Source organism: Mustela nigripes, chromosome 10 (assembly GCF_022355385.1).
Source record: "Mustela nigripes isolate SB6536 chromosome 10, MUSNIG.SB6536, whole genome shotgun sequence".
NCBI lineage: Eukaryota > Metazoa > Chordata > Mammalia > Carnivora > Mustelidae > Mustela > Mustela nigripes.
Genome location: NC_081566.1, coordinates 8733554 through 8749680, shown reverse-complemented (window position 1 = coordinate 8749680; position 16127 = coordinate 8733554). Strand labels below are relative to the sequence as shown.

The window sequence follows — 16127 nt, the reverse complement described above, 5'->3', positions numbered from 1 at the left end:
GGAAGCCAACAGCCAATGTCCTCAGGTCCAGACCAGGAAGAAGGGCAGACTATAAATAGATCATTGGATCTGGCAATTAAGAGGTAGATCCTTGGCTAATCTTAGCAAGAATTAGTTCCATAAGGTAACAAGGGTAGACATGAGAGGACAGCAGATTGAGAAATAAGGTCCTTCTCCTTAAGCATCATTTTTTTAAGCTGATATTTATATAGAAATTTGGCTGGGAGACAAATTGAAGAATATGGTCCAAATAAAGATCTAGAAGCCTGCATGTATTATATTGATTTAGGGAGGATCTCTATCTTTTATACTGTAGATAAGTAAGTAGTAAGCTTGACATTATTTTTGAAAAATTTAGAAATCTAAACAGTATTTTCATCCCATTAGAGGATTGCCATAAATCTACATAGAGATCACAGAGGTTCCTTCATCCAAGTTAGCGGTATTTTGAATAAAGCATGGCAGAAGTTATTTTGACCCAGACATTTTTCAGAATGGCTTTACTGATGATACATGCTTCTTTCTACTTCTCATCCTCATTTGGATGCCAATACATTAAGAAAATATATCTGCCGGGGTTCCTGGGTGGCTCAGTGGGTTAAAGCCTCTGCCTTCGGCTCAGGTCGTGATCTCAAGGTCCTGGGATCGAGCCCTTCATCGGGCTCTCTGCTCAGCAGGGAGCCTGCTTCCCCCTCTCTCTCTGCCTGCCTCTCTGCCTACTTGGGATCTCTGTCAAATAAATAAATAAATAAAATCTTTAAAAAAAAAAAAGAAAAGAAAATATATCTGCCTATATAAAATGAATAAATTTTGAGATATCCCTGAGTAATTGTACGTATTGGTTTGATACTTGGCATACTATCTTGGATCATTTGTAAGACATATTTACCATTTCTGCAGTCAGAATTCCTTTGATAGTTGATGGTTTACTATAGCTTGAATTGACAACTTTTTTTGTTTCTTAGTATTAACTTAAAATGATGGAGTTCCAATCAGGAACATTTTAGATTTGATAAAATATGGCAAGATAGAAGAGGCATTAGAGTTTAGAGACTGTCTGCCAAGTATTTTAGTTTTACTATAATTAATGTTAAGCCAGTCTTTTTTTTTTTTATTCAATTGTTAAGTCATATTCCCTCCTGATCTTTATTGTGACAGTGGGTTATGGATAAAATAGATCTTAAAATAATGATAGACTCTTCAGTGGAGGTGGAAAAAAGGAAGAGCTCTGTCAGAAGAAATCTGTTTTTATGTTGCTTAAATTATGATTTGGTGTGTGAGGAACAAGTCTTCATTAATCATTATTCTTAGACATTTTTTGGAATACCAAGAGTCCATAATCCATGTGAAGGTGTAGTTAATTTCTGATTTTGTAGTCCAGGATACACTGATGGCTTCTTTTCTTTAATCACAGACGTGTACTGAGTACCTACAGTGATATCTAGCCATGTACCCAGCACCATCAAGATCTTTCATTGTTCTTGGCAGATTTCTTAATACAGTGAAACAGTACATTGAAAGTCAATTCATAGTGCCGGGAACCTGCTCCTTCCCCATAAGCGGTGTTGAACTGAGATGAGATGGGCAGTATCGTAATAAGGAGCTCGTCCAAATGCAGAGCTGCGCGTGTGGCCGCACTGAGCTCCCAGGAAATGCCTGTTGAGCGAGGAGTGGTCTGTCCTGTAGGTGATGAAGAGAAGTGAATGAGCGTGTAGTATAAATGATTAATGAGGGGAGGTTGGTGATGTGGTTATTACTGAAGTAAGGAGAGGTAACAGCAGCTTCTCAGTCCTTTTGGCCATTACGAAAGTGAAAACTTGAAGCCTTATGGTTTGTCATTGTAGAAAAACCTTGATTCAAACTTTGAAAACATTTCTAGAGATCCGAAGAAGTCAAGATGCTTGTAGAATGTAACAAGCTCCCATCTATCGGTTTTGGCAAATCAGCAGTCTTTTCTTTGAAATCAAATGTAAATCAAATAATTAAGTAGAAATATTACATCTCTGTTGTGTACATTTATTTTAATCATGTCTCAGTGCCTCATCCTTGAAAGAGTGAAGCAACAGTACAGCGAGGGGAAAATGCAGTCTGATGATGCATACTTTTTTCCTCGAGTAACTGAAGGTTAAATGGGTAGCAAGCAGAATGCCTTAAACAAGATTGGTATATTGATTAAAACGCTGATTTAACAGCTCGCAGTCTCCCCTTGGAAACCTGGAGAAGATAAGCCAGCTGCTGTGTAAGAGTGCTCCGTGTCCGCTGAGAGTACACTATCTATCATCACAATATGGTGATGAGAGGTGTTTTATGTTTGTGTTAATTTCCCGCACTAAATCAGTAATTATTACAATCCTGTCCCTGCTGTTTACCCTGCAGCTGTTTTTCCATTTGTCGAGAGAGCGGGTGTTCTCCGAGGACCGCACACGTTTCTATGGTGCAGAAATTGTCTCTGCTTTGGACTATCTACATTCCGGAAAGATTGTGTACCGTGATCTCAAGGTAAAAAAAAAAAAAAAAAAAGTAATCAAAATTTGTTTTTGCAGAGACTATAGGGACAAACACAAAGAAATTACAAAGTTACACAGTTTGGAGAAAAGCAGATTTAGTTGGGAAAAAAAAAGCTGTCTGTTTAAGAACGTAGTTCATTGCATTTGACAGGAATTCCATTCACTGATACGGACGTAGGTCCTTCATGTCTGAGTTTTTGACATGCGCCGTAATGTCTGCTAGACGGCTCTGACCTGCCCATGACAGTTTCATTTTTCTGGAAATTTACGAGCAATGGTAAACATCGAATTAGGAGTCAAGTGACTTTGCCAGGGACATTCTAAAGTAACTTTCATTATTACGTTCTACCGTCCTGTGATGTGTTATGGAGAAACTTTTATCATAGGTAAGATATTTCTTGTGGGGGGAAGTATTTAATTTGATTTTGGTCTTCACTTTGTGGTGGGTTTAAATACCGGGAGCGTTTTAATACAGCCTTTTTGATTCATTCATTTTCCATTTCAAAAAGCACCATGGGTTTTTTGGACTGTAGTGACTTGACTTCTCTGAGTTTCTTCCTAATGAGACCCTCGTAATAGCTCAGCGGTTGGCATACTTTCTGTAAGTTCCAGAAAGGCTTGGGTGCTCGTAGTCGCTGCTGTAATTCCTCTGCTCCGCTCCTGTAGGGTGGTAGATGCCTGAGCTAGAACTTTATTTACCAAAAGAAGCAGTAGGCTAGCTTTGCTCATGGGCCATAGTTTGCTGAGCCCTGGAGTAGCTCATAGAAGGTCGTAGTGAAGTTCATGACACTGTTTTGACTTAGATCGGCCACGTTAAGGAAATGTGCACTATTACATGTTTTGAACACATTCTAAACGTGACTCTTGTACTTTTGTAAAAAGTAAAGCATACAGTAATCTTGACTTATTAAGATTTGATACAGAGTTGCTTAATTTAGTAATTATTAGTTCACTTAAAGTATGATTTGGAGAAATAGACATCTTTTATGAAATCCCATCTGTACAAAATATATCTCCGTACCCTGAAAGAAATCACAGTTACCCCTTACTCCTGCCTCACTCCTTTTAAACACCTGTGGTTCCTAAGTTAACTAAGCACTTGTCTGGTTCTCTTAGGGTTTTGTTGTCATGTACCTTTAGGTTGTGAATGACCCTAAGGTATAACCCTCTCACAAAATACTATCACAGTGAGATTTATAGTATGTATGTTTGTATGACATATTATGCGTTCAAGTTTAAAAGAAGCTATAAATACTCTATTTAGGAAAAATGAACTATGCAGCTCTGAACCACCAGATCGGGGATGAGCTGATGTCCAAAGGCCAAAGTGCACCTGAAGTCTTTATAACCAGGAATGTGACAGAATTAAGCTCCTGTAGCTTAGGTCTGTGTGGCCAAGTAATCCGATGGTGTTTACATGGCTTAAATCTAGACGTTTTTTCAAGAAAGTAGTTCCATGGCATGATGAAACTTAAAAGTTATGTTGCGTTTCCAGACTTACTTAGAAATAGTTAGCTCTTCTCTGAGGCTCCTCTCCCCTTGCCTGAAGTGTTATCTTTTATGGATTCTAGTTGTAGCGAAAAGGGGGGTGTTTTCTCGATTTAAGGAAGTGAGAATCATTTGGAGGGACTCAGTGACTTTCAAAATGCTTGAGCTGGAAGCAGGAACTGTTAACCTAAAGAAACAAGGGAAGGAATGCCCAATTGATCACCAGGATCGATTAAGGAATGAGATAATGGGGATGGTCTTGGATGGTCTTGGTCAGTAGTCTTTGTTAATCATTCCTTCTGAGATGAATGGACATGTTGGTATATCAAAGTTCATTTAATAAGAGTTTCATTGCTGTGTCCTTTCTGATTCTTAAACAGAATTTTGGTATGTATGAATACCAGACCATGTAGTTACCATATGCATATCCACTGACTTCACTAGACAGTGAAGTGGCCTCTGCTCTCTTAAGTTTACTTTTTTAAAATATCGTATTTAACTTCATTATTAAAATATAGTATTAAATATAGTATTAACTTCAGGTCTAAGTAATTATATAACAGAGGACAGAGCCACAAAACACACACCAGGAAGAATACACGTAATGTTAAAAGCCAAGCATTCAGATTTCTACACGTATTACTGGTATCCGTAGCACACAGGCTTATGCATAATAGAGTGAGATCCTGTAGGTGGGCGGAGATTTCAGGTTGTTCCTACTCAGCAGGTGAGGTCACTGAAACCTGGAAGTCTAGCAGGTGTCTTACTTGAAGTCCAGGACTAAGTTGGTGACATGGGCAAGTTTATGGAAACCATGAATCCTTGCTCCAGGCCTGGCGTCCTGCTCCTTACACACCCTTCTGCCTTTGTAGAGTTGAAATCTTCATGGAGAAAGAATGCATTAGATGAACTCTGGGAGATCTTTGTAAATCTAAAAGTCGAATGAAGCTGCTAAAGATACGAGATTGGATGTTTTCAATACATTTACACCAGATACATCAAAAACCGCATCATCAGAACTGATTTAGGAACCAGTTTAATTTATCAGGCTCAGATTTGTCTTGATCCTCTCCTTACTAATGAGCTCATGTTTATTCAAATGCAAACCCATCCGATGCCCGTCATAGCTGTGCCTCCCAAGAAAATCCGTACCTGTTTGCTGACACCCCATGTATCAAGGGAGGGCAAGACTTACTTCATTTGCAAGTTAATTTAAGATATTTTATCAGTTCAGAGTTCCTAATAAGTTGGTGTTCATGGCAGCAGATAAATTACAACGATCTTTGTGACACTTCTAAAAGTAAGTTTGCTTAGTTCATCAATATTTGCCATAACATGAAATTCTCTCTTAGGACTCAGATCCCTTGTGATTACTTAGGGAAAACTAGTATATGTTCATGAGAGCATCAAAATTTGAAGAAATCCCTATTAAGATTCTGTCAGCAATGCAAAATATTTCGAAATATTCCTTTCTGCTTAGTTCTTACTTTGCAGGTGAAAGATTTCTTTTCAAAGGCCACGCCATCCAAGTACAGAATAGGCTGAGTGGGGGGTGTATGCAAAGGATACCGGAGTTCTTGAAGATTCAGTTTCTCCGGGAGTTTGTCACAGGGCAAGAAAGGGCAGAAACTCGCATATAATCACTACAGCATTCTATTGGTGATTCATCTAATCTTATTTTCTACCTAATTAGAGAATTTAGTGGTTAATGTAACCATTTACATTATTAACATGAGAAAACAACAAATAGATTTAGGTAATTTCTTGGTCTCCATGTGGGCTCAGAACGATGGGCCGCGAGTCTTCCCCGGCTTCATCCGCTGCCCGACACGCACCACAGATAAGCCCGCAGTCTAACCAAAAGCCGAGTTCTTTTTGCTTTACCTACGGAGTCTCGGGACTCCTCACCCAGCTCCCACTTCTCACCTGTCACTCTGGATTCTCTCTTCTATAAAAATCTTAAGCCACTGCTATTAAGAACCCCTTCACCCTCTAAAATTACACTGTACTACTGAGCTGTGTTCCTTATGTGTAGTCTAGTTCTTAAGCAGCCTGGCCCCCTAAGTGGGGTCCCCCCACTGTGCAGTAGCAGCCATTTCCAGCCTAGGCAGCATCATAAGTGGAGACATGTTTTCCTTCAGTATTTCCACACACTCTCTAAAGGTCAGGGTTGTTAAGGTCCTGCAGGTCAACTTGTATGACATGTTGGCACTTTGATGGCCCTAAACCCGAGAAGGCGGTGAGGAGAGGACAGATTCCTGACTGCGTTCTTGGGCCGGAGGCAGTCTGGGTACCACACAGCGGGTTTGGTGTAACTGTGCCAGAATGGGGCACAAGACGGAGTGGAAGAGATTGTTCATACCCGCACCGACAGCCATCAGAGCCCTTAGGAACTGCAGTTTTTATTCCTCTGTTTAATCACAGTGCCAGCCAATTAAATAAAATGAAACCAAGAGATGCCTACGGTAGCTAGACAGTACAATACGCATCTACATTAGAATATTAGGGAGGGTGCAGAACTTGGCCAGCCTGGCGTACATCCGAGCAAAACTTCCCAGCCTGTATACCACAGATGGGTTACAGGGGACCCAAGCCTTGGAGCTTCTGGGCCAGCCAGGTCTGGCCTCAAGCAGGTCGTCCGCCGATGCTGCTCACGTCCGACAAATATCATTTTTCATTGTACTGGGAAGTGTTGAGAAGCACTGTATTAAAGACAGCAAGGATTTTTAGAATTTAGTTTTATGCTACACACCAGCAAGAACAAGAAGGAGCAGAGTACTTTCTTGCTATGATTTCTCGTCCACAAAGCACAGAGGGAAAAAAGATGTCCAAATCTACTACTTTTTTTTTTTTGGATATGCACTGAATTAAGACCTTCTATCAGATAATGGCTGTCTGCTTCTGCGGGGGAAAACATTGCCTTTTTTGAATGGGGACTCTGTGAGCTACAGGTAAACAGTTTCTCTCTCCTCAGAGAATGAACTGTTAGAACGCAGCCCTCTCTAACTGGACAAACAGCAAAAGCATCACTTGGGTTTTTCATGTATAATCTTTTCTCTCAAACCTCCTATTTGATGTTGTCATTGCTTTTGCCTGTGGATGCATCCGTGGAGCGTAAACATAGTGCCTGCCCTCAGTCTCGGAAACGAAGACTGATTGGAGGTAAAAGCAGATGGATTTGGAATTTATAAACAGAGGGGACCCGAGCAGTCAGCACCACAGGGCATCCTGGGCTTCGCAGCCCACGCAAGCTAGGAGAGCCGCGAGATTGCGGGAAGAGAACCGAGGAGAGATCGCTTGTAATTATTTCATTTCTCCTCGGCACAGAATGTTCGACTAAATCCCCTTTAGAGTTTAATGCATGGAGGAAGTGATTTCCAGGTGATTCTGATCTGCTCTAAGCCTTTGATCTTCTTTGAAAAGACTTCCAGGTGATTCCGTACAACCTCCACATTTATTAATCACGAACCTGGTGGTTCTTCACATTCCGCAGAAACTTGATTATGCATCTGTGTCAAATTATTATTTATTTTTTAACAAGACTGGATGTTTGGTTGCCCTGATGTGTCCTTATCCAAGACTAAGTTTGGGGAAATCCTTTCTGTAAAGTGATACGTCTCTGACGACTGTTGATACTTTTTAATGGATAAGTTGTATTTGTCAGTCATGCTTGGTAAAATGACATTTCAGGATGTCCAGAGAGCATAGTAATTGATGGGAGAAGGTGGACACCATTTAAAAACTGGCTCAAAAAATACGAAGTATTTATGTTTTGTTGTTTTATTCAATAGAAATTATTGCATATTGACAGTGTCACTGAGCAGATCAAAGTGTTCTTTTTCTGAACTTTCCCGTGTTATCTTGAGGAGCACACACCATTATGACAACTCGTAATTCAGACATTAAACTCTTCATGTTGACTAAATGATCGATACACTTATTGAATGTGTACAGTGTGTCAAGTTCCGCATTCAGTATCTCTAATTCTCAAAGCAACCACATCAGATACTACTGTTATTTACCGCTGTTTCATAGACGAGCTTGAGACACACAGAAATCAACAGCGTGCCCAAGGTCTCCCAGGGAGAAAGGATGAAGCTGGAATTGACCTACACGTTCTCTGACTTACTCTCATTATGTGACCTTTTCGCTCTCACCTGCCTCCCAGGCAGTGTGCTAGCTCAGCCCACCTCTCACAGTCATCCCTTACTCTGACCTCATTGCTTCCTTTATTATTGTAATGTTTTTTTTTTAAAAGCTGATTTATAAAACAAACAGGATGACAACCCGTTGTGGTTTGCCCTGGACTTCCCAGTTATAGAACGTTGAAGTCCTGCGTCCTGGGAAACCACCTCGTTCTGGGCAGACTGGGACTCATGGTCCTGCGTCCTGGGAAATCGCCTCTTTCTGCAGACTGGGACTCATGGTCCTACGTCCTGGGAAATCGCCTCGTTCTGGGCAGACTGGGACTCATGGTCACGTTCATTGTACTCCCTCCTCCAGCCCTACCCTGAGTCTTGGCTCATTCCTTGTCCCTCCACCCCTGGCATCTTAGAATTGATACAGGAGGCTAGAGAACAAGGTGCAACTCGGGATTTTTAAAAAAACACACACACTTTTTGGTATTAAAAAACAATGTTTTTTAAAAACTTCTGTCTCCATTCGCTTCCAAATAGCCTTGTCAAAATGTAGAGAAATGGTACATGCTCTCATGTTTCCATGAATACTCTCCGATGCACGTAACGCATATAGAGAGGAGTAATAGAATATACTCCCAACACGGACGGGAGTCGGAGGAGAGGAACGGACTACAGACACACATTCGTATTCTCTTCAATACTACTATGTTTGATTTGAAGTTTTTATAAGAATTTATGTATTGTGTTAATAAAAGAGGTTTACTAAATACTTTTTAAAAAGACCTTTCAGATTTTAAGAATTGAATTTGGTTCTGTTTTTATATATGATAATATTCATATATTAAAAGAGTGTGCATATTTTTAACAATGAAGAGAGCAGGACATTGATATTTTCATTCGGCCAAAGCAGCAGACTCTCTGGTATATACTTCTCAGTGTGGCAAGATGGGAGAGGGAAGAGGAGGGTGTTTCTGAGAGAGAAGCAAAAAGGCTGGAAAGCCAGAAGCCTGAAGAAAAAAAAGACCAAAGCAGGGAGTGGTGAACAGAAGAAAGGGAAGTAGACAGACTCTTTCTCGATGTTTCTGACTGGTTTCAGTACTCGGGACCTGTTGCCATCTGTGCAAATTAGGCTCGAGTTTTAAGTTCCAGTTAGCAGAGGAGCATAAGGAAGATGCACAATAATCTGAATTTAGGTAAAATAAAAGAACTCCTATTTTTGAAAGTTTCAAAATATATGTAGGGTTCTTTCACCTTCCCGAAGACCTGTGAAGGACAAACTTGCTTCACTGAAGTTTCTACAGTACATGAGGCGTGTTCTGAGCATTTAGGTCAGCCAGTGCTGTCCCCACGGACTTAGGTCTGTTCTCCTGTTTTCTTCCGTGACCGTGACTTCCTTAATTATATTTGGTTTCTCATGTATAAGACTTTGGATAATGTGACAAAATATACTATCACATTTTGTATGATTGATATGTTTATATCCTTATATGGAGTTCTGTTTTGAGTTCAGGTAAGCGCTGTCATATGTCATCACATGAAGGAGAACAAGTCCCCACTCCTTAAATAAGCGAATTGTCATTTCTCCTGCTGATACATTTTTCACGTGTTTCTTGTCTATGTGTTTCTTGTGTGAACCTTTAGGTTATACCTAGATGACCAAACAAGCTTAGGAGCCTTGTCTGTATAAGACTATAAGGTCACAATTTAGACCTCATGTGTGTCTCCGTGTGATGATAACCATAAGTTTGGGTTCAGATTGGGAGGAGAAGATCAGTTATTGTTGCTATTTTAAATTGCACTGATTTTGCACAAACTCCTTCCCCCCCTCATACATTTTTATAATTTTCACTTGAGGCAAATAATCTTGCCACTCAGTTAAATCTTTAAAACTCTCTTTGGTGTTTTTGAATTAGTGGGTTCAAAGAGATTCCAGTTTTATATTATTTGTGCTATATATTTTCATTAACTGTTGAATGTTTGACTTTGATATTCTTTTTCTTTTTATGTTTAAAAGGGTTGGTATTTCTTTATTACAAAGATCTTCAAAAGAGGATATCGCCTTACCTTACAAAATAAGATTTAGGTTTGATTTACAACAACCACCAAAAAACATTTCTGTAAGTGAATATTTTATAATAGCAATAGATTCCCAAGAGCAATTGTTGAAAACCATCTGTATATATCTAGAAGAAGATGCTCGTCTCTTTGGGATTGTTTTGGTCACAATGTATTAAGCAAAAAAAAAAAAAAAAAAAAAAAGGATTGCTGTTTGCTTTGAAGTTATTTAGGTTTTAGTTCTCAGAGCTTACACAATAATGGCTCTTACTCCCATTGGTTTAAAAATCAATAATTTTATCATCATGAAGTATTTGATACAACATATTTCTTTTTACACATGAGTTAGGAAGCTATAGGGTTTGTAAGTGCTGCAAGTTCTATTAACTACAGCTACGTCCTCTTTCCAAAATATCTTACTCAGCATTCCATAATTTTTCAAAACAGTATTTTCCTATTTTTGAAAACTATAAAACAAATTATGTCATTTTTCTTACTACACAGTTGGAGAATTTGATGCTGGATAAAGATGGCCACATAAAAATTACAGATTTTGGACTTTGCAAAGAAGGGATCACAGATGCAGCCACCATGAAGACATTCTGTGGCACACCAGAGTATCTGGCACCAGAGGTAGGCTATGCTTGCATGTGTAGGAGAAAACTAATATGGCCATATGGTTTGCAAAGCAAACCATTTAGCATTAAAAAACGTTGTGCTATCTACTACTTTCTCTTAATTTTAATTCCTGTACAGTTAACATACAGTGTTACAGCAATTTCAGGTGTATAATAGAATGATTCAACATCTCTGTACATTACTCAGTGCTCATTCTGATAAGTGGATTTTTACAAATTCCCATCACCTGTTTCTCCCACGGCGCCCCCCCCCCCCCCCCCCCCCCCCCCCCCCCCCCCCCCCCCCCCCCCCCCCCCCCCCCCGCCACCTACCCACCTCCCCTCTGGTGACCATCAGTGTGTTTCTAGAGTTAAGAGTCTGTTTCTTGGTTTATCTTTTTTCCCCTTTGCTCCTTGTTTTGTTGCTTCAGTTCTACCAACATGAACCACATCTACCTTGCTCTCACTTCTTTAGCGTGGGATTATAGAGCAAGAATATGTAGTAATTAAATTTTTATGAGCACAAAGTGCTAACTTCAGTAGAGTAAGTCAGTTTTTATTTTTTGGCCACATGTATTTTATTTCTTGATGATGCCCATTTTGATTCGTTTATTAAAATCAAATAATTGGGCAGCATCTGCAGGAGTGTTTGCAGTTTTTAAGGCATCTTGAATTTTCCTTTGAAACAAAGAAACAATGACAATTGACATTCACAGTGTCCGTGAGCGTCCACACTTTATTATTGGGAAGTATTTTGTAGGGAAGGTTAATGAAAGAACAGGAGCTACATCTTGGAATTCACGCCAAGATGACATGGACCCCCCCCATGCTGAGGGTTCCATAATCATTCGTTAATTTGTGTTCAACGAATATTATTATGTGTCTGCTGCACGTCAGGCCTTTGCGTGGGTGATGGGGCTACAGGACCATGACACAAAAGACCCCGCTCTCTGGAGCAAAACAAGGTGAAGAAATCAATGCCCTAATGTCATCTAATGGATATAAGGGCTGGGGAGAAAAATAAAGCTGGATAAAGGGAAGGATGTGGTGTGGTGGCTATTTTAGATAGAGATCAGATTACTCTGGCCTTGTAACAAAGGACTCCAAATCCTAGTGGTAACAACAGGGCTTTTGTGTGCTCTTTGGTTCAGAGTCGGGGAGACAGCAGGGATGGCTAATCGCTGCCTCGCAGCACGTGGGGCCTCAGCCAGACGGACTTCACAGCGGCGGGGTGCTGTGGCCGGAGGCTGCGGGGGAAGCATCCTCACTCATCGTCTGACAGTCAGTGCCCTGCCTGCTGCTCCCCTGATAGGCACCTGGAGCCTTGACCTAGTGCCTCAGCCTCGCCCTGTGGTCCAGACTTCCCTGGCCTCGGGTTCCACCGCGAATGTCTTAGGGAGTGAATCAAAAGGTGCTTCCTCTTGTTTTGTTTTGTTTTGTTAGGTTTTTGTTGTTGTTCACCTAGTAAACCATTAAGAAATGTTTCATTAGTTTTTTGCAAATCCCTTTTCATAGTATATTTTTAATAATTTATCAAGAGTACAGGCCACCCACCCTGACCTTCATCAGTGGTTTGTATTATGTTCACAGTGGCTGTGACTGTCACCACTGTCTAATTCCGGAGTACTGTCATCACTCTGACAACAAAACCCACCATTATCTCCTCTTCCTCCCCAGGCAGCCACAATCCACTTTCCATCTCTATAGATGTACTCTTCTGGACATTTCATGTCAGTGGAGTCCTATAATAGGGAGCCAGTTGTGTCTGGCTTCTTTCACGTAGTAGGTTTTCAAGATTCATCGATGTTTTTAGCATTTTTTGGTACTGGATTCCTTTTAATGGCCAAATAATATTCCGTTGAATGGATATGCCACAATTTGTGTGTCCATTCAGCCATCAATGGACGTTTGCTTTGCTTCCAGCTTGGGGCTATGATGCTGCTGCGAACACTCGTGCATGCGTCTCCTCTTATGGCCTGGTTCCAGAAACCACCCATCGTCTCGGTCATAGGCTTCCTATGACTTCCTGTCATAGCTGACACCAGTTGAAGGCATAGTCACACCGATCCCTGCTTCCCCATTGTAGAAGACCCTGGGAGACAGGAGATAACTGCTGCACCTGTCTTTAGGAGATACTGTCTTCTCCGAGCAGGATGTGTGGGGAAGTGATGGTCGAGCAGACAGCTGAATGCTAAGGAGGAGGCAGCTATTGCGGAAGTGGAAAAGACCAACTTTCCAGACGCAGAGAGCAGATAGTTGAAAACCCTGAGGCAAGAATGCGCCCAGTTCCTCCCTCAAACTCTAAGAAAGTTGGTGTGGCTGGATCCAAGTTGGGAGGCATTGATCTTTGATGGGTGGATAGTAGCTTCTCGAACATCTGCTAGGCATGCGTGCTGCATGTTTGCAGTGACCTTTTGCGATAGCATCCCTGATGGTTTTTTTAAAGGTGAGGGGACGGAGGATCAGAACTTCTTTGTAGTGGAGTCTGTATACCGCAGGGAGTTGTCAGAGAGAGGATCCACCTTATAAAGGCCACTCTTCCTTTTTTAACTACAGATATTACAGCCTCCAAAAGCCACAATTTCAAGACCACTTATAGGTGTAAATAATTGTCAGGTGAATGCTTTACAAATGCTCAAAAGGAAAAGGTAATTAAAAGAAATTAAGGAGTAGGAATACACCGAGAACCCTAGCATTCCCTGTACCTGTAGTAACTCATATCAGTTTGTTAATATAACGGTTTTTCCAATTAGATAGTAAATATACATTTCAAGAATATTGTGTTATTATAAAGAAGAGCTAGTAATTTGAAATACAGTATGTTTCTAAATATTATTTTCTTGAGGGCTGCCAACAATATTATTTTCTGTTGTAAAATCTAGAAGTTTAAGATCCTCCCATTTTTGTGGTGATTTGAGTAAAATTTTCAGAACCCTGTTCCTTATTTATTCAAATATGAGATCATATTTTCTAGAATAGGGTTGTTTTTGTGAATGTTATGAAAAACAAATCCTTTGTTTCTCTGGAGTTCAAGTAACCCCTACGATCCCTGGGCCACAGATGCTGCCGTCCTGTATTGAGAATAACAGAATTAGTTGTGTCACAATTAGGGGAAATTATTTCTGAAGAAGATAAACACATCTCATTTCATTGAGAAGCAGATGATCTAAGAGACAAAGATACTGTTTTACATGCTTAATGTCATCAGCTGAAGAACAAAACCAAGAGTTTCACAAAGAAAAATACAGTTGTTTCTAAAGTGAAATTTTACAATTCCCAAGAAATTATCAATTCTTGCTAAAAACAAGTAAGAAACATTTTTGTGTACCTTTTTTTTTTTTTAAATATCACAGACGTCTGGTCTGTAACAGCAATTTCTGTACCCATGGCTGATGTGTGTTGATCCATAATTACAGTCTCAACCCGTCTTTTTTCCGTCACTGTTGTTACCATTTGGGGATGACAATTCCTGAAACAGCTAACTTCTCATGCAATTTAAATTCTTCCATTTTAAGTATTTGTGTCAATCATGGCATTTTTGTTAAATAGGGTAATTTTGAATGTGTTTACTCTTACTTTGAAGACAAAAAATTTTAAGCCCTTTCCTCCGGTCTCCAATACGGACCGTTTCACTGGAGAACACTCTTGTTCACTCAACAGATACTTACAGAGTATTTATTTTAGGGGTCATGCATTGTGTTCGGGGCTGGGAATACAAAGATAGTAAGAAATGGTTTTTGTCCTCAAGCAGCTTGCTGTTTGCTAGGGTGATAAGAGACAGAAAACAATCATTACTGTGCAAGAAAATAATTGCTTTCCTGGAGTCGTGCCCAGGCTCGTGGAGGAGAAGGAAGGGTGTGTCAGCCTGCAGGAAGGGTCCAGTGGCCTTGAACGGGGAGCAGGAAGACAGGAGACTGGACCCAGGGATGGGGACTAAAATGCAAAGAAGTTTAGCTTTGATCTCTTGCATAAAGGAAAGTCACTTTGGAATTGAGAACAAGGCAATAATGTGATCAAACATGATCAGAGTCAGAGGGGTGGGCAAAAGCCTTTCGGATGGTGTCTCTCACTTTTCTTGAACCTTGAAATTTCCAGCACATTCCATCATCAGTGCCAGACTTTTGTCCGTGGTATGTAAGTCATAATTGCTTATCAGACCTGGAGTCCATTCCTGATTACTGCTTCTCTTGTGAGTGGCTCCTTGTCAGTGTTGTCTTTTTCTATACAACACTTGTTTACACCTTGTGGAGAGAGCTCAGGGCCTTCTTGGAGATCAGGTCAAAAACTGATTGTTAACTATCGGACATGTCAGACTCATAGCTGGTGTTAAAGACAAATTTTAAGTAAACTTAAGTTTCTTTTTGTGGCAGAGAACCCCGGAAAAGATGACTCTCACAGTATAAAAATGCCATTTATTGGAAAAAGAGTATTTACAAGTATTTGTTCTCTTACCTCTTTTGGTGAAGAATTAGGGATATTTATTGGTAAAGGAAAAAAAAAAAATCTTGTCTTTTTTTTTTTAAGAGGTTGGAGAAATACAGTGCCAGCAGGCATATAAAGTATGCGTTTAGTGTCCCTCCATCTCTAAAAACACATTCGTATCCGTGGTTTTAAATGAACATGTTTCTGCTCTTTCTTACATTAGAAAGAAAGAAACCTTTACCTGCCATACATTATGGACATCAAGATATTTTGAGGGGATTTTTGTTTTTGAAAACTCTACTGTCTTTTCTACCTAGAAATTATAAAAGAAATTGGAAATCACATATAAAATCTTACTGTTAAATTTTATTATTTGATTTGGCTCTCATTGGATCCAAACCATTTTATGCAGTGCTAATTATTTAGTCTCAGCTTTGCTCTTGAGTTAGCAGTACCTGATCAACTTTCCAACTGTAAAACAGTTTGAAAATCAAATGTAGCTTACATGCAAGACCCAACAAAATTAAAAGTGTTAAGTACGTTTTGGCAGTTCACTTTTATTATGCCCAGTCCTCAAATGTACCAGCAGATAATCATCTGAATGTTAGTTATTTTTCACATGCTTATGTGATCACACAAAAAGTACATGCTAAAAAGAAGCAGATGGTGACAGATGGGGAAGGTTGAATAAGGTGGTTTTGGAAACCTAGAGAAATGCACTTCTGTAATAGTGTAAAAATAAAAATTATTTGATAATCAAGTTAGAACTAACAAAAAGATTGCAGAAAAATGGCTTGACTATTGGAAAATGCATGGTACTGAGTTGTGGTTGCTGTTCAGAAAAAAAAAAAAAATATATATATATATATACAGAATTTGATTTCATGTAAGTGTAAAAT

The 16127-nt window shown here is 39.8% G+C and overlaps 1 protein-coding gene across 2 annotated transcripts in view; it reads left to right on the top strand.

Annotated features, from left to right (window-relative positions):
* Positions 1-16127, top strand: part of AKT3 (AKT serine/threonine kinase 3) — a 304808-nt gene that overhangs the window by 228382 nt on the left and 60299 nt on the right. For both annotated transcript variants that reach the window (XM_059412531.1, XM_059412532.1), the window contains exons 9-10: positions 2377-2499; positions 10694-10822. In XM_059412531.1, the coding sequence (XP_059268514.1) occupies positions 2377-2499; positions 10694-10822 (252 nt within the window). The remainder of the gene's footprint in view (positions 1-2376; positions 2500-10693; positions 10823-16127) is intronic.